This window comes from Dermacentor andersoni, chromosome 11 (genome assembly GCF_023375885.2).
Source record: "Dermacentor andersoni chromosome 11, qqDerAnde1_hic_scaffold, whole genome shotgun sequence".
NCBI lineage: Eukaryota > Metazoa > Arthropoda > Arachnida > Ixodida > Ixodidae > Dermacentor > Dermacentor andersoni.
Window position 1 is genome coordinate 93,670,885 of NC_092824.1, and position 22,562 is coordinate 93,693,446.

The 22,562-nt window shown below is 41.9% G+C and overlaps 1 protein-coding gene and 1 long non-coding RNA gene across 2 annotated transcripts; both read left to right on the forward strand.

Moving 5' to 3' along the window:
• Positions 1–518: 518 nt before the first annotated feature.
• On the forward strand, positions 519–15,919 carry LOC126539060 (pleckstrin homology domain-containing family J member 1-like). The gene is made up of 7 exons (XM_050185772.3): positions 519–776; positions 4,143–4,228; positions 4,892–4,970; positions 7,967–8,057; positions 10,096–10,159; positions 13,146–13,242; positions 14,638–15,919. The coding sequence occupies exons 1-7, from the start codon at positions 683–685 to the stop codon at positions 14,667–14,669; spliced, it is 543 nt and encodes a 180-aa protein (XP_050041729.1). The 5' UTR covers positions 519–682; the 3' UTR covers positions 14,670–15,919.
• LOC140214136 (uncharacterized) lies at positions 6,189–7,938 on the forward strand. Its single transcript, XR_011891083.1, has 2 exons — positions 6,189–7,718; positions 7,821–7,938. It is a non-coding gene; the product is annotated as an uncharacterized lncRNA (long non-coding RNA).
• Positions 15,920–22,562: the final 6,643 nt, after the last annotated feature.

Below are 22,562 nucleotides of genomic sequence, written 5' to 3' on the forward strand. Positions count from 1 at the left end.
ATGCATTCTTTGCTGTTTAACGTTCTCGGCATAGCAATCATGGTAATTCGTAAATCAAATGTTATAAAATAGTGCCGGGCACGTTTGAAAGCGAGCGATATCAGTCTCTCACCAATGGTCTCACAAAAGTAGGTTTTATCATACCGGTGTCACACGACCACTTTCGATGGCGATCGAGCCCGATTTGGATCAAAATTCTCAACCGCAATTGTCTCCCTCGCGCAGCTTGCGCAAAGAAACCAATCGCGATAGAAAGTGCGCCGTGTGACACTCGAAACTAAAATTAAGTAGACGCGCTTAGGATGTTAAGCCGTCGCTTCGCAGCTCTCATTTACGTAGTTTGCGACTGGCCGGCCCCTTTGATGTGCCTAAAGGAAATGCTAACGCTATCGTAAGTTGTAAATTGCCCTACCGCACGCTTTCGGTTCAATTAAATCTTGTTTGTAGATTTGATAGCCTTGAAGTTTAAGCAACTCGTGTGTTCCATAGGTTCACTCGTGAATTCGCTTGCCGCTATCATCATCGTTTACGCGCTAGTCAAATATGGCGATTCGCAGCAGTCAGCGAAGAGAGCAGTGCAAGCGAAGTACGCACTTCGTTATGTAACAGCGTTTTGCCCCGTCCTTTAGTGAGCAGCGTTCGTGTTGACCGTTCAGTGCAGACCGTGAGACTTGAAGCGACCATGCGGTTCAACGAGAAAGAAATGGCAACGCTTGCCGCGGGAGCTGCTGACAAGGAAGGACGTCTGAACCACCGGAACCTATCTTTCAGAGAAGGTGCGCCAGTTCGTCGTTTCGTTTTGTTTTGTCGGTGTTTTTGACGCGGTGTCAACTGAATTTGAGGACGCATTCCCTTGGAAGTTCCTCCGTAGCACCATATTCCTCCTCAAGTTGCTGAGGTTGCAACAGCTGACAACAGCCTGTACAGTTGTTTGCTTGTACTGTCGTTATCAAAATAAGTCTTTTTCGAACTCATTTTAACGAACTAAACAGGCTAGCGGCCAGTACAGAGCCTGCATGTTTCTCTAATGACTGCTAGCGTCCTTGGGTTCTTGTTAAAATGCTTCCAAGCCGTAACTCCCCTCAACAGACGTGACAGTTTCATTTCATGAACAGACAGTTTGTGAAATTAGCTCGTAGCAGTTTTATTTTCTTTACTTCGCGAGAATGCGCCATAGAATGTCATTAGAATTCACCCCGTGTTTTCTAGCCCTGCGTCCTGTCACTGACGTTTAGTGGAGCGTCGTGGAGTTGACGGCGGAAGCTGTGTCGAAACTGTTTGACGGATCGCTGCGTGCGGCCTTTTGTTGCTTTTGAAACGCGATAGCTCTGAATGGTTGCTTTCAAGGCGGTACGTGCAGACGGCGCTTGCGAAGTGTCAATTTCAACCGCTGTCGGTTGCATTTGCTGTTCGAAAGCCGGCAAGCCGGTGCAGTCCGACCTCGACACGAATTGCGTCCGTTACTATCACTGTAGCGCCAGCTGCTTATCTTTTTTGTTCGGCACGGTTCACTGATGCATATTCAGGCCGATAATGTGTTTTCAAGACCCAGCCAAGGCTTTGGCGAACGCCTGTTTAACGCTTTAGTCTTGTGCATGCACAAAACTTTGGTATGTTGTCTAATGCATAGAGTTTCCGACAAATGTTGTAGTAAGCTCTATGGTGTGTCGATGCCGTTAATAGTGCTACACAGTCCTGAGTGTAATACAAGAATTTAAATTACTTCTCCTTTAACGTGCTTTCCATACAATCATTTATGATAGAACATCGCAGAACCTGCGAATGTGCGAAATTGTTGCATTTTTACAGTGTGGTATTTAACTTTGGAGCCCTGTGCACTTTATAGCTACATGAAGGGAGAAGACAGATGAGGGTATTGTATGCAGCACACAAGATTATTTGCCATGATGTATACTGAATGTTGAAATGCTGAATGTTGTCTTCTGCATATTAATCTTCAGTCCCACTCTTGCACTCTCTCTGTTAAGGTCCTCAATCATTTGTTGTAACTCGTCTGCATTGTTGCTGAATAGAACAATGTCATCGGCAAACCGAAGGTTGCTGAGATCTTCGTCATTGATCTTTACTCCTAAGCTTACCCAGTTTAATAGCTTGAATACTTCTTCCAAGCACGCAGTGAATAGCATTGGAGAGATTGTGTCTCCCTGTCATATCCCTCTCTTTATAGGTATCTTCCTGATTTTCCTGTGCAGGATTAAGGTAGCTGTAGAACCTCTGTAGATATTTTCCAAGGTATTTACGTAAGTGTTCTGTACTCCTTGATTACGTAATGCCTCTATGACTGCTGGTATCTCTACTGAATCAAATGCCTTTTCGTAATCTATGAAATCCACATGAAGAGGCTGATTGTACTCTGCAGATTTCTAGTTACCTGATTGATGACATGGATGTGATCCATTATAGAGTATCCCTTCCTGAAGCCAGCCTGTTCCCTTGGTTGACTAAAGTCCAGTGTTGCCATTATTCTATTGGAGATTATTTTGGTAAATATATTATATAATACTAAGAGTAAGCTAATGGGCCTATAATTTTTCAATTCTTTAACGTCTCCCTTTTTGTGGATTAGTATAATGTTTGCATTCTTCCAATTTTCTGGGACCCTTGCAGTCGATAGACACTTCTTATAAAGAGCCGCCAGTTTTCCAAGCATTATGTCTCCTCCACCTTTGATTAAATCGACTGTTATTCCATCCTCTCCTGCCGTTTTTCCCTGTTTCATGTCTTGCAAGGCCTTTCTGACCTCCTCTCTAGTTATAGGCGGAGTTTCTGTATCCTGTTCATTACTGTTTCTAATTGAGGTATCCTGACTCCTCTGGGTACTGTACAGGTCAATATAGAATTCTTCCGCTGCTTTTACTATATCTTTGAGATTGCTGATGATATTGCCCTGCATATATTTTAGTGCATACATCTTGGTTTGTCCTATGCCAAGTTTCTTTCTCACTGATTTCAGGCTGCGTCCATTTTTTACGGCTTCTTCAGTCTTTCTCATCTTATAGTTTCGAATCTCCCTTATTTTCGCCTTGTTGATCAGTTTTGACAGTTCCGCGAATTCTATCCTATCTCTTGAGTTGGACACTTTCATTTTTGTCGTTTCTTTACTAGGTCCTTTGTTACTTGGGAGAGCTTGCCTACTGGTTGCCTTGATGCCTTTCCCCCAACTTCATTTGCTGCCTCTGAAGTCAGCCTAGTTACGGTTTCATTCATTAGCTCTATGTCATCATCATCTCTCTGTTCTAAGGCTGCATATTTGTTTGCAAGTGCCAGCCTGAATTTGTCTGCTTTTACCCTTACTGCCACTAGGTTGACCTGTCTCTCCTTGACCAGTTTTGCTCTTTCTCTCTTCAAATTGAGGTGAATCCTAACCCTCACTAACCTATGATCACTGCGCTTTACCCTATCTATCACATCTACATCCTGCACTATGCTGGGATCAGTAGAAAGTATGAAGTCAATTTCATTTCTTGTTTCACCATTAGGGCTTTTCCAGGTCCACTTTCTGTTGCTATGCTTCCTGAAAAAGGTGTTAATTATTGATATTGAAAGGGCTATTGATAGCCTATGACATCGTGCTGGGTCCCTGCTTTTAAGGAATAAATTCGCTTGGCAGAAAATACTTGAAAATAAATTCTAGAGTGTGTTCTGTAGGTTTATGTCATGCTCTGTAATTAGCAGACATTCCTTTGTTTTGATGCAGACATTTAATGTCTGTACCCCTTTAAGCTTTATCAGATCAAAGGTTTCCTTGTTATCTAGACAAAAAAAGAAGTGTGAATTAGAGAGGGAGTACTTCGAGGCAGATTGTTCTTGCATAAGAAGATTTTGGTTCAGTAGGTTTTAGGTCACAGGCTTGATTCCAGCCCACTGCATCCATATCCCAGTGGGGGCACAAAGCAAAAAAAAAAAAAAAAGCTTATCTTCCATTTATTGTGTGACATAAGAGCTCCATGTGATCATAATAATCCAGAAGCCTCTACTATAGTGGGTCTCTTTGCCTCCCATTTGCTTTTGGATGGTGAACTGCACCAGCCAACATTTTCTATAAATTCTCTTTGAGCAGCTTTTTGTAATGAACCGCCACATACTCCATTGGTGACTTGCCACACTTGTTCTTCCTGCAGTGTTCAAGGAAAGATGGTTCAAGTTGAAAGGAAACCTACTGTTCTACTTTCGCTTGAACGAATATGGGGGAGTGTTTGAGAAAGAGGTAAGTGGGCTGATATTTTCTTTTTTTCCATATTCGGTATCATCAGCATGTACTTGTTTTTCATTCTATAGTCAAAAAGCTTTGGCTGAGCATCTGGAACTTGCTTTGCCTATATATAATGCCTGTGAAATGTGTTTCCACAATCTCTCTCTCTCTCCGGTGTGTGTGTGTGTGAAATTGCCGACCAAGATTGCCTTAAAGCATTGCACCTCTTTTTGGAGTGGCAGTTCTCTGATGTTTGTGCATATCATGTGTGACTAAGCAGATGTTGGGAAATAGCAAGACACGGGAACATTAGCTTTTGATGGGTGTAAGTATACATTTTCAGCATGTGTCGTCGGTATAGACTTGGTAGCAACCTTGCTTGTGGACAAACCTTACCTGCAAAATTGTGTTTATTAAAGTTATTGGTTGAGTGAGCTGTTACAATACCAATCAAAGCATAATGTTCATTGAGAGAAAGTAAATTTTTGAACTGTGTCTGATAAATTTGTGAGACATGCTACACTATCGTGATCATATCAGTAAAACTTTGCAGGTGAACTTTTTTGACATAGAATTATGCTGAGAGATAAAGCAAACTTTCGGAATTTAAGATGTCTTTCACTGAGGAATTGGCTAAGAGTGCTGTGTGTGGCTCAGGTTCTGATTTTCCTTTTCCAGCCTGTGGGCCTATTTGTCATCGAATGCTGCAAGGTTCAGCACGAACCAAGCGTGGACTATGCGTTTGCATTTTCTATAGGTGCGTTTGGATTAATTCTTTTCTGTTGCAGTTTAAAATATCTGTGTATGCCAGTGTTATGGCAGACGCATGCCGAAAACACTGAAGGTCACAATATTCACAGAGCGCAAAGAAATGAAGTCTTGTATGCTTTCTTAAAAACCTTCTGTACTGCTGACTTTGGGAGAATGCTTTCATGTCTTGAAAACCAGCACTTACTTCAGTGCAGCATGAATACCAGCATGGTTTAAAGGTGTAGAGCTTAAAATGCCTGTGTAGTGCTGCCCACATAATGCTTTCTTAGTATTTGTGTGCTGACTGCAGCATTTGCAATTAATTGCCCGTAAGAAGAAGGTGCAGTCATAGTACCACAACCACAGGCACTCTATGTTTTGTGCATATGCAAGAAGTTAAAGATGCACAGCCTATTTTATTGTAGGGAACAACAGCACTAAATTCTACTGTTCCTCTTGGTGCAACAGCAATTTTGCAAGTTGTTTGCTATCACGTTAAACATGATCACACTGTTGCTTCTGGCTCAACATACTTCTTTTTCATTACTGTTTTTCACCCTGTTTTTTAATAAGTGTCATCAAGCAATGAAATATTGTGTGCTTGTAAGGTTTCTTTCTTCCTATTCCATTACACTAATTAGATTTTCTGTAGCCTCAATAGTTTTTCTTCAGTGTTGCCGAAAAGAAGAAAAACGAGGGAATTTTGTGTATTACTTCTTAAATATTACTTTTTCATAAGGAACATAAGAGAACAGCTTAATCTACTCTTTAATAATGATAGAATGCCGAAAACTAGCTGGAATTTTTACGTAAAAGTAATAAATATTGAAAAAAAGGCTTTCAAAGTTGTAATGCTTCTTTTTTCTGCGCTTCTGAGAAGTAGGCTCAAGTTTGCGAATGATATCACAAGAATATTGCAATTACTGATAGATATTGGCATTTGCACAGCTTAAAAAAGTGTACGAAATTTTGTTGGAGTAAGCCGTACAGAACCATAAAAAAAGTGTGCGCGAACTTTGAGAATTGCTCAAAAATGCAGAAGGAGAAAGCTGCAATTGAAAGTTTTAAATGAATGTATTCATAGAAAATAAACTGAAATGTATTCATAAAAAATGAACTTCAAGCAGAGAAATGGTATGCTTCACTTTGATTTTTCTAGACAAGGAAGCAGAATGTTCAAAGATTTCAAAACAATAAAAAAAAAATGAAAATTTCTGATAAAAATTTTTTTTTTTTTCGACTTGTATCTGCCCTAAAACAAAGTGTAGACACTCAGTTAAACAAACAAGTATGCAAACACGAAAAATGAGGCAGAGGTTTTTGTTGAGAGAGAACTGCAGCTAAAGTAAGAAACTTGAATACTCGTGTGTCAAAGTGCATAATTAATGACTGCTTAATGCTCCTTGAATTTTGCCTTCAGTGTCCTTGGAACCTCAGAATTTTTCTTGAAACTTGACTTGCAAATCGGGCGTGCACTGTCAGTTTTTGCTGGTTTTCTGTGATGTACCCACTTGTGTCTCAAATGTAAAATTTTGCACCGAGGCTGCTCTATATCTGCAACTAGAACATTACTTGCACAAGAAATTGAAGCTCATATTCAACTAATTAACAGAAGTTTGCTAATTAATTTCTTAAGTAATTACTTAGTTATGCATATTGTGATTTATTAATTGTAACTGGTAAGCTTGCAAGGCATGTCCACTTGGAATAAATTTACAGAATTACACCAGTTCAGTGATAAGCACCATCAAACTCACCGTAAAAATTCACTGTTGTTCTACTTAGTTTTTTAATAAGAAGCTCTTTTATGCATTGAAGCACAAAAGTAACTGGAATGCCCATGTATTCTGTCTCACACTTTGGGAAATGATATGTCGAAACTTGTCATCCTGGAGATTCATTTCTAATGGATGCATCTTGTAAACTCATTGGCTACAATTTGTAAATTGCAATATGTGCCATAAAGTAATTAAGTTTATTAGTAAATATTTGCTAACTAGTTGAACACATGTGTCTATTTCTCGTGCTAGTGATGATCGCCACTTTGAATAATCCAGCTCTAGAATAAGAACTACTCTATCTGCCAAAGGCGATTTATAAAAATTCCAGAAAACTTAAGAACGATCATGCCGTAGAGCATTAGTGAGTTACGAGTGAGCCGACATGAGTATGAATGGGAGTGAGTCTGTGATTTCAAATGCAAGTTAGTCTGAACCCTGAACCTGAGTGAATGGCAGTGAGTGGGATCGGACGCAAGTGCGAGTAGGTGCCGCAAAGTGTGAATGGAAGGGGCTGTGGACGCCAATGAATGTTGGCGAGTGTGATTTGGCGTGAGTACAGGTAATAGAGAGGGTGACAGGGAATGCAAGCACACACGAGAGTGGGAGTGTTGGAGCCTGCGAAAATATTGGTTAGTGCGTACGAGCGAGTGTCCACTTAATCTGCCGAACTTTGAAGAGGGGTTATGCACCACAGTTTAATTTCTATGTGACTGATGATATGAGAGTTTACCTTCAACAGAGTTGCAGATAACTTCGGTGTTCTGAAAGTGCGGTACAGTACAGCTCGCCTTGAAATGGGCCTCTGCTAAGATGAATTTTTTGACAAGGTGAAGGGCTCAGAGGACCTTTTTGTTTCCCACATGATCAGTGCATATGCAGGAAGTGTAACCGATTCGCATGATGTTCTCTTTTACATTCACATTTAGAGAAATCTACGGTGCACCAAATATCGCAGCTGGCTTGTGGTGTTGAAGGTTATTGAACTTTGTCGAACTACTACTTTATTGCCAATATGTCTGCTTGACTAAGGGTCTCTGCTTGCAAGCTACAATGGGTGGCGTCTTTCTCGCACGCAGTTGACTGGATCTCATGGCGAAGAGGCAATCGGCAGACTTGTGATGTGTTGGACGCTCTATATTAGTGCACAGATACTCTAGTAATATCTTAATCTGTAAAGGTTCTGTTGTCTTTGTTTGTGATTGCTTTCTGCATTCATTTTTAGCATTCTTAGATGATGCGGACCGGAAGCATCTGTTCACGTGCACGACACAGAAGCACTGTGATGAGTGGGTGAGCTGCCTGCAGCAGGCTGGGTGAGCGTCATTGCTTTGCGTTTGTATGACATTGGAAACAATCAATGGACATCATTTGATGCCTCCTAACTTATGTATGCTGTGGAGTTATCATATTGCTCTCGTGTGCATTGAAAGCCCCCTTTGTCTTCCTAGCAAATCTGAGCAATCTGAGCAAGAGCTGCATGTGTAATCTTCATGAACTCCATTGCAACAGCATGCTTGTGGTGCACTAGTTACAGATGCATTTAATTGACACAAATGAGTTACATAAGTTGTGCAGTGATGCGTACATTACAGGAGATGCAGGAAAGGTATGGACAAATGAAACGAGAGTGATAGGAAAACAGATGTACCAAGGCTATGAGATCAGAGACAAAATTATATATGTGCATTTAAGGTTTTCATTACTGCTGTTTTCTTATGTTGCTGAATTGAACTACTTTCATCCTCAGTAACTCACTCTGGATGGTTTTGACAACAGCTGCATGCTCAGATCAGTTGGTCTTTTTTGATGTTGGCCATTCAAGCACATTGGCAGGTTTCAGCGAGTCTTTCCTGTTGTATGCTTATTGCTTAGGCTCCTTCTTAGTGAAGTCCTTTACATTGTGGGGATGCGCGACTCTCACGCGTCCCCTGATATGTTGTTTTCCCGCACGGCTCGCGTGGCCTGGCGCCCGCGGCGGTCGGAGTGGTTGAGGCGCATTACGAGAGATGGCGCGAGTGTTGCGCTGCTAATGCCGCCGACAGGCGGGGTTACTTGGGCGCCGAAAGACAAGGCGCTTCCTCTTTGGGTCGGGACAGCAAGCAGTGCGGACGTGCCGCGCGTGCGCCGATCCATGCTTCTGCGAGACCGTCTCGCGTGGCCGCCTTCGAACGCGCCACCGTTCGCGTGACCGTACACGCGAATGACCAGGCGTTGGGATCCAGCATGGGGCGAACATATTCGCTCGCTATCCGGTCGCGGTGAGTCGGACTTCTAGATTTGTCACGCGCCCATCGGCATGTTTTGTGGATAGCAACACGGCTAGCTGGCATTGATCTATGAAAGGTGCAATAAATGCCCTTGTGATTGTTTGCACTACTGTGTTGTCGTTCCTTTGTCCCAAGAGCACGGAGGAGAACCCCACAACATATACTAGTCTGCAGGTCTAGATCTTGAAAACTGTGAGGCCACAAGTTGAGGGTGGCATAGTCATGATTCTCAGCCAGCCATGGTCAGTGCACATGTCATTTCAGCAGGAGGAGTGTCAGTACATATACCACGTAAATCTTCTATGCTGTGTTCTTGTGCACATGCTTGACTGTTAACTCTGATGCCTGCAGCTTGGCAATAGCTCTTGTCAAATCCTCCTGAATGTTGCCAATGAAGGCCTATGCATACTGGAAACTCAGCAATTCTGTTGGCATCGGGCCATTTGTAGTGTTTCTTTTTCCTTGCCATGGGCACCATATTGCTGTTTGAAACCATAAGATCTATCAATGAAAACAAAAGATCTTGCTACAGTTGGGAAGGTGGCGACCTCCATGTTGATATTGTGAATAGCAAAGGCAATCAGTCGGATCGCAAATGTTTGCCTCTGGGTGCACCAAAAAAGTCTGAACTACAAGCACCTGTCACTCACATGGTCAATTGTTTGTTAGTAGCATGTCATTTAATGGCACATTCGACTGGTTTGCAAGCACTCTTGTGAAGCTTCACATGTCTTAACAAAGTAACTGACTGTTATCGTGACAAGCATGCTCCTATGTTAACAGAACCTTAATAACACCGTTAGAGGCCTTTGTCTGTGCAATCTAACTTCAGTGTCATTTGACACGACCTAAATTTTCTGGCAGCGCTCTAGAAAGTCCAGCCGAATGTGCCACAAGTCTTTTTAGGGCCCATTTAGGCACTGTGACATATTTTCCCTCAGTGTCCTTAGGCGTTCAATTGTGAAATTGTGATGTGTGTCCGCTGAACTACTATTGTAAATACCTCTCACTAATTATTTTAGAGACACAAAATCTTATTTCGATATCACCGCCCCATCTTCATTTGTGAATGCTTGCTTTCTAGCTATGAATACCAGAGGGGTCGCCTGCTCTACATGCAGCAGAAGATTTTGGAACTCACTGGACGGGTGAGTTAAAGAGTCTGAACTCTCACACAAGAGGCCTCTGGAAGAAAGTACATCTAACCTAAAGTGGTGCCGCCCCGCGCGGTGCGGTGAATGGTCATTGGGCACTTAGTATTGACCAGAGTTGTGGAGTGGTGACTAGGGCGTAGACACCCGAAATGGAGTTGGAATGGAACGGGCGCATAGACCTGGAATGCTAAATGTTGACTTTGGGAGAAGCAACCACACTGGTAAATTTGCCATTTAGACTAGACTTTGCCAATATATTGTATTTTGACTACCAGTGCCTTCAATGTCGCCTTTAGGTGACTAGTATCTCGGCCACGGTAATTATAAACTACACTGTATTCTGCACACTCTACATTTTTGAAGACATGGAAACCTTTCTGTGTTACAAGAATGAAATGTATTAAAAGACAGCAACTTCTAGAAGCCAAGAAAAATGTTTCGGCTTAGCAAGCACATTGACCTACGACACGAAGATGGAGGCCAAAAACAATGCCGCAAACAGTTCCTTCCTACACAAGTCTACGGTAATTTCAAACGGGCATAATTTTTTGGGCACACTGTCCAGTATCCAAAAAGCGCAATAACAAGAGCTCAAAAAAGTATCCTGATCAAAATTGTGCCCGTTAATATGCCCATAGGTACTAAGATCAGCCTGCAAGACATATCATTGTGTTTTGCTTTTATGTTAGTCTTCAAAGTGATGGAATAATCTAGCTGGATGCATGGCATACATAGTGCTGGAAGATTATTTTCTCCTTTGCTCTATGTAAACTTGTTTTGGGTGGATAACAGCTTTCTGGAAATGGTGGATGTTATTTAGAACGCAAGCCTTGCTTGTGTTGCAGCGTGCGATGTAGTCGTAAACTGCCAAACATGTGTGCAGCTGTAGCGAAGCTAACTTCAGTGGTCAAAAGGTGGTAGCTTCGGGCTATAGGTGTTTGAAGAATTGGTGCACCGTGATGTCAGAAATGAGTGTCGTGTTTGGCTTATACCTAAATTGAAGAAAAACTACATAACTATGATGAGGCATAATTTCACTTATGAAGGCCTTGATTATTACAGACCATTTTTGAAATATGGTTTTGAAGAAGTCTAAAGAGTAAATCCTTATTTGGCTCATCGCTTCTTTGGGTGTAAGGAGGCAGAAGCTTCGAATAGTGGACGGCACCTCAGGCTGTCGTCACAAATTGACATGTTTTAGAGATATTTTGATTGCAAGAACTGAACATATTTAGGAATCACATCACATATTTGTGGCTTCTAACCCATGCAACTAACATTTGTTTGTTGATGCTTTTTGACAAGCAAGACAATAAAACTTGTGTAATAATGTTTTACATGTTTCTTTGTCTAGTCCTGTTACACTTATCATTCTCTTGAGTACACATCTTGTGTGTGTGGTTCTGAAATAAGTTTCCATATGTATGGGTACTGCATTGACCAGGCATGTGCTCTACCATCCGAGTGATCGTGCAATGCTACTTTGGAGGGCTGATGATCGTCTTCACAGCACATAGGCAGAGAGATTTTCGCAGAAAACAAAATTCACAAAGGAATTCTTTTTAAAGAATGTATGCAGATCCAAAGCAGATCTTGGATCCTTTGTGAAGCAAAGCGTACGTGAAGCGATTGCTATAAATTTTCTCATTTCAGAACTGCATCTTTTGTGTAAAGAAAACTGACAAGTGCACACGTTTTCTCATGCACCTGTGCTACTTAATGGGACACACATGGAAATCGTCTCAAAGAGCTAGTTGATGCTGGCACTATAGAAGTGTACGTGTGATTGTTCCCTAATGGTTGCAGCATGTGGCTGCTGTGTCGAAGAACCGAGGTTCGACCCTGACATTGGGCACGTAATTCAGTTTTCTCTCTCTCTCTTTTTTCTTCTTTATGTACGAGATATTTGGCAAGACCGCAGCAACTAGCCATGGTCGGGAAAGCCCGGGAGGGTTTGCGAAGAAAGCTTCACTTTTAAACAGTGGATATAATAGAGATATTACAGGCAACAATGGACTGCAGAGATAACAGGCCACAAACATGTTGCTGATGAGAAAATAATTGCATGTGAATTATTTGTCACATTTTTTGCGACTTCAATAACGTGGTTTTACTTCCTAGGAATGCAGGTGCAAATAGTAAAAAAAAAAAGAAGAAAGTGTTAAATTTACTGGAATTAGATTGCTGAAATGGTTCAGCTCGGTCACTCCGGGAGTGGGAACTCTCACCACTTCGAGGAGTTAAAAGCAGTGGGATTGATGAGGATTTCTACTCTACCGAATTGTGTGGGAATGGAATGGAAGGCCCCACTCCGCAACTCTGGTCTTGACTGCCCAAGTCTATTTGGAATTGGTACCTGTTCAAAAGGTGTTAGTTCAAAGTTTTTGAAGGTCTTTGTGCACACCAGCTGTGCAACAAGAACAGAACACTACCATAATTCCTGGTTCTTACACCTACTGCTGCCTCCCCAAAGTGGGAGGCATAGATGTGTGCTGGATTGGCATTAAGCACTAAATGGAGGGTGACATAAAGTGCACATAGTGAAGCTTTGTGACATTGAACGCTCGCAGCTGAGCTCATAATGAACCTTCTTAAAGCGTATTTTCAGAAGAATGTCCCTCAAGTGTTGCCTTACAATCGTGGCCCTAGAATGAAAGTGATCTGGGATGGATCAGTGACGGGTGTGACTAGAATCACAGAAATCCTAAGTACCCCTTTGCATGGCACTCTTAGATGCACAAAGAACTCTGGCATTGTAGCCACAGTTGAATTGTTTACCTTTCTCATAGGTACAGTATCATAATCGTAACCATGCTTTTCTCAGTGACAGGTGCAGTGATCACCAAAGCTTTGAAATTGTAGACACCCTATCTTGGCAATCTTGGATGCTTTAAGAATTTGCGCCTTGCAACGTCTTAAGTGCTTGTTTGCGTTACTCATTTGTTTATAATAACACAATTGCCATTCCTTTTGTTGCCAGGACCCTTTGGCAGACTTCATTAGTCGGCGAAATGGCAATGCTCCGGGGAGCGTACAGGCCATTCAGAAAGCACCTGAAAGCAACAGCAGCACTGCAGGCAAGTTGCTTGCATTCCTTAGCACTTGGTAGCATCTTCATTTGATGCCTTGCAAGCTGCAGCAACGATTGGGGTCTGCATGCTGGTATTGCATTGCGCTTGTTTTCTTCTTGCTTCGCCGTTTGATAGAGAGCTGTCTTTAAATGTGTGCTTGGCTTCTTATGCGTTGCTCTGTCTTAGTTTTGGCTGCAATAAGTGGTCTGATGTTTTTATTCGTTCGTTGTTTTTGGTTTGTGAGACGTATGTCCTGTTTAAAAGCATTTTCATAGTAAAAGAAATTGAGTTATAGATAAACTAGGTTGACCTTAAGTTGTGCTGCATCATAATAGCTAATTTGCCATTTTTGCAGTTAGCCACCATGTACTAATTAATGTATCCATGGCATGTTCAACCAAAACTACAGATTGCACAAACCATGTTTCGGTGCACTGTGGAAGAATTGCTGTAACACAGTCATTGTGAGCTTGAAGATGTTAATAATAGCAGATGCAGTGGATGAAGTGTTTGTTCCCCTAATTATTTACTATATGTCATGACATACTAATATTTGTCTATCTTTACTATAGCAATGTTCAGTGTAGCAGTGTTCAGCTGTGCATTGATGTAATGACATGGAGAGCTTCTGAATAGTTGTAAGGTGCGCTCTCACATGAACGACTGTGTAATAGCTCATAACAGAGCAGCATTACGCACTGCACTCCAGTATAATTTCAAAATTTAAAATTTGGAAGTTTTGGTTCGCATGTTCTTCTGCTCCATGAGTTAAATGCCCCTCCCCCCTCATCATTATGGCCGTAAAAGTATATGCGGCATGGCATATCATGGCATATCATGGCTATCCTGGCAGCGACAATCTTGGAGTTGCTTACGCAATTATCGAAGGCCCCTTCTATGCTTCAACTTGTCTTTTTTTTTTTGCCCCAACATGATTATGTGTGCTGAAATGAAACTGTTACAACCAGTATAAACATTAGAGTTTATTAGCTGCAGCTATCGCTTGAACATATCTTAATGTCATGAAGTTGGTATGCAAGCTACATTTGAAAGCCATGTGCATATTTGTTTACTGTGGTCCTTAATTGTGGTAGTTAAAATGCTATGAATGTGATTGTTGATATTGTACAGCTAAGTGCAATATAAGGGCAGGTCTTACAAAAGAATGAACATAAGCCTCATAACCTTGCTTTCCTTGATAAACATGATATATATTTACAGTCATTTATAATCACATTGTTTTGTTCCTTTTAGTATGATTCAATATGACACATGTTTATGCGCTTATTTGTCCTGAAAAATATTGGTCTTGAAGGTTTCTTTATTAAGATTTTTATTTTCTGGAATGAAAAGTTGTGTGGGACTGATAACTAAATGATAAAAAGCTGTTTCCTATTTCAGATGCGAAAAAGAGAACCACAATATGGCACTGATATCATGCCACTAGGTCACAGTATGTTGTGGTCTCACATTGCCATCATCTTCATTCCCAGCGCTGCATGAGTTGCACACGCCAAGTGGAGTATCACTGATCCTGCTTCACCAATCGTTTCAGCCCTTCTTGGGTGAAGTCATGCCCTGTTCATGACTTCTGATGTTGTACATTGCATTTTAAATGTGTATGTGTGTATCTTGATGTTCCACCACTTGTGCCTGCACATTGCTCAACTGGTCCTTATCCAAGTCTGGAGTGTGCTCTTGTGCGAGTTTACTCGGTGATACTGAAAGTTGTTTACGTGTGATTAGAGCATTGGATGTTTTCTGGTGCTGTATTTTAATACCACTTCATTATTTTTTGTCTTTAATAGCACCACTACTTTTTTAATTGTTGAACTGTCCGTGAAAGGTGATTTCATAGAAGATGGGTGATATGAACAGAACACCTTATCAATTTATCACGAGCCAAGGAGCCCGCCTTGTGCACAAGGTGATGATGTGGTCTGGTTGACGCATGTTATGAGTGGGGTTCTTTTTTCGCCTTCTTTCATCAATTCAGTGCAGCGAAACAAATATATAAATAACCTTTTGCTGAACACAGCATTCTGTTCATTGAACACTGTAAGACATGTTTATTCAACACCTTTATTTTAATCATCAGCATCAGTTCATTATCATAGTTACAACAGGAGTTCCCACGTTATCTCTTATCCGTGAAGCACTGGTGCTTTGTGTACAAGAAAAAGAAAATTAAGCATTTATCACTGTCATATTAATGCAGCTTTTTGCACACAAGACGAGGACAAAGAAGGGGCTGAGACACTGCACTCGTGTGTCTGTCTCTTTCTCGTCCTCGTCTTGTGCGCAGAAAGCTGCATTCATGTCCTACCAACATGCCTAAATAGTCACCTTAGTCATATTAATGTAAAAGACGCAAAAAGCAGCATTTTAGTAGACAGCTGATGATACTTATCCTATTGGTTATGGCATAAGAAGAATAAAATGACAATTGCTAGGTTGACTGGAGCCCCCCTTGTTCTAGCCTGTCTGATTATATATCTGGGCTTTTAGATATGAGCAATTTATTTTTGCTGGTTCTCTTTCCTTTTTTTTTTCTTTTGTTGAGCAAGTTGTACAGTAAAACCTTGTTAATTCGGATTTCGCGGGACCGAAGAAAATGTCAAAATTAACCGCATGTCAAATTATTGAAGGTATCAAGAAAACAAGTAAACGCTTACTACATCAACATGCTTTTGTTTATTCATCGAATCAGCAAATCCTGTTTCTATTTTGCACAAAAGCAGTGTGGAAACTGCAATTCTCGTCTCGTGACTGATTAGTGCTCGCAGTAGCGAAGACCTCGCGACTTCCTTCACAGCGCGGTCACGGCCTTCATCTGAGACTCTTTTCACTACCATGCGCACATCCTGATTATTTTTTCGACACTGTTGCCAGGTAAACGCCCATCGTGATGTAGACTGCAACTCCTCATCCTGAACAGCTTCGCACTGAGTAAAAACAAAACTACTGTTTGCCGCAAGCGCCGTGCCGCTATCGATGGGATCCTGTATGGCAATGACGCAGTCGTGAAGGCATGCGGCCAACGTGGTGCTAAGTGCAGCTGTAAAAGCAAGAAGAAAGGCTTTAAAAGCACAAATAAGCACAACGCGTTCTGGCGTCACTATCATTGGCATTTGGTTTCCTCTTATGACTGTGGGGATGCGAACTGTGCCATTTTCGTGTACGCTAACGCTGTTCTTGCTCTTTTGCGTCGCTCATTTGCAGTGCTCCGCGCTCGCCGAGCTCCAAGAGTTGTCTGAATTAAGTGGTGTGTGGCCAAATACATCCGAATTAATGAGTTTCATTACTTTAAATAATGCATACGCTTGCCGTGACCAGAGGACGAGTCTGAATTATCTGACTTTCCGAATTAATGAGGGTCGTATTAACCAGGTGTTACTGTAATGGTATAGAAAGCAAGCAGCCAGTTATACATGGTGTCCTACATAATTTGAGCTAAGAATTTAAAAATAAAACGTGTGTCGGAAGCAAATTGAACCCAATGCATGCTATTCGCAATAGCCTATAGTAACTCGGACAATTCTTTGTTTTCCCAATAACTCGCTAATTAAGTTTAATTGCCCAACTTTTTTATTATTGGCTGAGGACCCGAAGTATGATATGCAGATTTGTAGTGCACCTTCAGAAACCACTGATCGAGTTGTTTCCTTTACGATACGTCTTGCGTAGCCCTTTTTTTCCGGGTTGCAAAGAAAGCCCGCAAAATATGGATAAAGCCAAGTGATGGGAGCGTTTGCATAGAGGTATCGTACTGCTCTCAAGCATGCGTTTGGTGAACAAGGTTAGCTCCCGTTGGATGACGGCAAAAATGCATGCCATTGGCGGAGTACTGCCGATGAGATAAAGAACGGCCTGCCGCTTCCTCGTCGCCAGTCACGATGCAGCCGACCTTGTTCGCTGAATGCACACTTGAGAGCAGCACAATACCACTGCGCAAACACTTCATCACGTGGCTTTTTTTCATATTTCGCAGGCTTTCATTGCAACCCGAAAAAAAGGACTACGTGAGACGTATCGTAAAGGAAACAACTCAATCAGTCAACTCAACTATCAAGTCTGATGCTTCTACTGTTCTTCTTTGCAAAGCAGAACCCCATTGGTGAGAATTTTTGTGAGAGCATCACAAAGTGTCTGCATAGCAGAAATGGTGGTGCCGATATCTTGTGACACTATTTAACCAATGCATGCCAAAGTTTTGTTGGAATGACTGACTGTTCTAGGGTCTCAGTCGTGCTCTTGGGACAAAAGAACGACAACAAGGTAGTCCGAACAATCAAAAGGGCATTTATTGCGCCTTTTAAACACTAATGCCAGCTAGCCAGGTCGCGACTAATGAAACATGTCGATGGTGCTGACAAATAGACAATTTTTTTTTAATGTTAAACATCCCTATACTCATCCGCTGAGCTTGCAGCTTCAGAAACATAAATACCACAGTAGCTGCATTATCATGGGCCGTTTCTGTTGCATCCATTTCTTGCACTTCAGTTCAGGAAGGCTTAAGAACTATCGACAGGTTATGTCCCATGTCTGGGTAAATTCATGCTTGCTTGAATGATTGGGGCAAGAGGGGAAGGGGGCAAATCCATAGTCTAGCTCATTCTTATTACCCTGCACATTAATTAATATAACACAGTAACTCCTCTTACATCACTCCACTTGCAACCCGAGCCATAGTCATAGTCGCATGATTTTCTTGTGTTGAGGTACAGGACGCATAGGGATGATTGCTCTATGCCAGGAGGCTGCTTTAAAAGAACATTAAGGAGAAATACATTTTATTACTGAATTGGATTCTCTTAAGACCCTATTTGCTTTTGCTTTTTCTTTTTTTTTTCATTTATTTATTTATTTATTTTACTTATACAGTATCAGGAAAAAAAGTTCCGTTCTCAAATTTTGTGCCAGAACTACGGTGGCGATGACATTAGTGTGCCACCGCAACGTATACCCTCGAATATTTGGATTGTTTCTGCTCGGGAAAATGTTCAAAAAGTTGCCAGCTATAGCCTGCTTTTGCTTTCGAAGGCATTTGAAGATGATCCCAGTGGTGCTTCCACCTTTTTTCCTTTCTTGTATCTTTTGTGGCTTGTGATGGCTCAGATCATGGTCTCACTCACTTGTTTGGTACTTGGCAATGTGATATACAAATACAGGTTACTTAACTTGCTATTTCTCCACAGTGTTCTTTTAAGGTATGTACGGTGCTTACCAATGAGTAGGAAGTCCAGCATGTCCTTGTATTAGGAATGGTTTGGTCCATGTGTGCCCAACAAATGTATTGTCCTTACATTCCACCTGGAATGGCACTTCGAGTACCTGTATCATAAAACTGAACTTGCGTTTGGTGTCTCTGCTGCCGAAAATCGGAACAATCTCCATGCCGTTGGTGCGCGAACATATATTTTGTGCCTTTGTTGTCGTGTGCCTCATAGAAGCACTTGTGATGAATGATTGTCCAGTGTTCCAAGGGTAGCAGCCCCCACTACCTCCCCGCATTGCTGAAACGTTGTGCCGGCCATATAATAAAATAAGGGGGGAGTTTTCTTGACATGACTGACTGCTTTGAACAAAAAGCTGTAGTCAGCTGTAAATGCAGACTCTTGTAATAGTTTGTCTTGGCTTGAGCTTGAAAACCTTATTATAACAGTATGCATATGTGATACTGTGTGTTCTCATCATTGAAGCATTTTCAGCAGCTGCGCGTCGTGTTACAGCAAATGTTAGCACAACCTTCTTTTTTTCCTTCTCGACTTTGTAAGTCTGAAGGACTTGGTTAAATCAGGAAAGCTTAGAAAAGGTTGAAAAATTTTTTCACCACTGGTTTTTTTCACCACTGGGCTCTTTCAGGTTTTTCTTCAAGTTGTCTTTGATACAAAAGCCTTGCATCCACCACTGCTTGTAGTCTTAAAGGCCAACTGCACCAAAGTTTCACTTTGGCTCAGTTGGTTATATATGAGTAGTTATATATTGCAGCAAGCTTGGCAAAATCTAACCAGGCTACACATGCACCCGGTGGTTAGCAGATGGTGGTCAGCGCATTGCCTTGCAGATCTTCAACGTACCACAGGTGCCCCCTAATCTTGCTTCTCAATCTTGTTCTCAATGTTCTGGGTTCTTCAGCGAGAGCTAATGGCATTCCCCCCCTCCTCCCTCAATTTTAGAATCAAAATTGTCTATTTTTGCAAGTTGTTGTGCCATATCCACATGTATTTCAAAAGTTAAATTTTGCACAGCGGCTGCTCTATGTGCATTGCTGAAATCATGCTTTTTACGTGTTCATAAATTGGTTTGCAGTTGGCTTTTAAGTGCAGTGAGATAATATATATATTTAGTAGTACTACGTAACTGTTAAATGAAATATTATTTATTGAGAGTTTCATTATGCTTGCTGTTGTTCACAGGGGTTTTCACTGCTGTATCGTGCAAGCAACCATTGTGCCATAATGTTACAAGTGCCGATCTTTTGTATAGGGTTGATAAACATGGTAAAACTATATGAAGGAGAAGCCTCGTCTAATCACTGTCTGGTGTTGTTAAGCAAGTTGCAGCAAGTGGTTTAGCAGATTTTTCTGAACTGAAGTAGACAGCTGCTGTTAATGTAGGTGTCATGTTATTTGAGCTGAGTGGCCCTAAAGCCTTCAAAATCGGCTGACAGTGGTCGGACATGAATACTGTAGAGGAATAAAATCAAATTGCAATCAGACACTGTACTTTAGTTACTTTATTGACAATCTTGGCCTGTCACATCAATCTGTGCAATGCGAAAAATGGAATACTCATGGCTTTTAATACAGTATTGTAATGATGCTTTAGGCAATCGTAGATAGATATATTGAAAGTCATTATTAGCAGATCCAGTAGTATATTATGTCAGCAAAAGCTTGAAAGGGCTTTTGCTATGTTTTGTAAATATCTCTCAGATGAAGACACATTTTGTGGAGTGTATAAGATCCTTGATGTGTTCACCTCAACAGTCCTTGGCAAGGAATTTCTGAGGCTGGGCACATTCATGAAGGAAACAGTTGGTTCTCATTGATGTTGCCAGATCTTTGTATGATGTTTTAATCTGGCTTTTAGCAATGTTACCTCATTGGGACCAATAAATGCACATGAAAGTCTAAGTTGTCTCTTCTTGTTTTGGTTCTTTATGTAGCCAGTTAGAGGAGTCGCTAACATTTGACACTGCTCTTTTCTGGTGCACTCTAATGGCTACGCCCTTGCCATGACTCCTAGTTATATGAGACTATGGCAGCACATGGTGCTCGTGCAGCAAAGCGGGATGGGGCAGCGATCCAGCAGTGCTGCTGTCTGTCTCAGTGAAGGCAAGAAAGACTGCGGTCCACGCTAAGTGATCTCCCCTTATGACACTTTACACTTAACTCAATTGTGTCACACTAGCGTTTTCTTGGACAAGATCAATACTCGAGGACCGGCTTTCCAAAACTTTTGGCAGAACAACATGGTTCAGAGCGGCAGACAATGAAGGAGCCGGAAGGCAATGCATTTGCTCATTTGTATATACACTTTTGCAAGATCTCCGAGATACAATCGAAGATAATTTAATGCGGCCTTAGTGATAGACCGGTGGCCTCCGTTGCGCGACAATGCTTCGGCCATATGCCTCGGTGCAGTGACTTTGATATGACACCGCTGCGTAGAAGCTCAAAAAGCTGAGAGGGCTCGAACGGAGGCTACTGTTATCGAGCATCCGATGGAAGCACCAGACTAAGATCACAACTTTAGTGAATAATGATTACAACTGCACCCCCTAAAAAAGTGTCTTTAAACATAACTTCTAAGCAGCAATAATGTGCCTTATTGAACGCTTTGTTAATGGTTTGTTAGCTTTCTATTCAAGTTCAAATAAAGATTTAGGGCAAAGATTTTTGCATCAGTTGTAGTGTTTCCGGAAGCTATATCAGATGTTACGTTTTCCTGGATTATGCGGTCTTTTTGCGTGCTCAAACGTATTTACTGGGTTGTGTATCTGCTTCGTGAGGATAATGTCGCAAAGGAAAGGAGGGGCGTTTGTGTTTTCCTTTTCGTTCCTCCTTGCATCCGTGTTTGCACGCCTGCCTTTCAATACCGTGTGTCCTTATACGAGCTTGCTGAACTTTGTCATTCGAAAATAAGAAGTCCTGACACTTACTTTGGACAGGCTGTCTTAACTTTCGACGTCAAAACCTGGCCACTTGCACATTCACGGGTGTAGTTGGAATCGCACTTGTCTAGAGTTGTTCCGTTTTCATTTGCGCCAGTTTGTCACCATATATTGCAAAGAAAAAAAAGCACAGGCCGACGGCGCACTGAGAACACGCATGGCCTTTCTGCTTGCTGGGTGCATGGGCTACAGGAGAAACGTGTTGAACCCAGCAGCTACTTCGAAGTAGCAACTATGGGGAACCAGCGCTAGCTAGGAGGTGCTACGGCATGCAGTTTGAGTGTGCAGCTGAAATGTGCTGACACCATCCACTAGGGAGGCCACGAAAATTATACTAAGTTTTGGATGATAAGACGCGCACCTGTGTCAATCTTTGCTTTAGCTCTATGCATCCAAGCAAGCTCTGGCCATGCCCATGTCTGTCAGAGAAGCATGTGTGCTCGTGTTCTGGCACGGCGGTTACCAGTCGGGCCAGAATCTTGACACATGTTCCTCAGGATCAGTGGGGAAATCTGCTGACGTGAAATCACAGCATGGGCTGCTGAAGAATGTTTCCACCATTTACTGTGTGCTCTGGCACTGCTGTTGGCATGCGAAGTTTCAGCACCGGTTGCCCTTAGGGATGCTGGCGCTGTCCACAGCAGCCAGCCCCACGGCCACCTTAGACAAGTGCGTTTCGGTCTGTGCATGCAATGTTTGCCAATTAAGAAACAGCGAGTACTGCAGTACCATGAACTGACACAATACAAATAGCAATTCACGGATTGCGTGCGTCGTCCTTGCAGCGTTGCCTTTCTAATGACCATTCAGCGACAACTGTCGGAGCAGAGAAGTCGAGAAACGGCATGTGAAATATTTGCATGCACTTCTGACGAAGAGGCGTTTCCCTAGCTTTCTGCGCAACACCTCTTACAGTCTACGTTGTTGCTAATCTGGTGTGTGTGTGTGTGTGTATATAATATGTATATATATATATAAACGAGAAGAAAGGGGGTTAACCGAGGGGCCCGATTTTTATTAGTCATATCATAAGAAGCCAACAAACACTGACACCAAGGACAACATAGGGGAAATTACTTCTGCTTAATAAATGAAAATAAAGATATGATAAATTATGGAAATTAAAGTGGATGTAAAAACAACT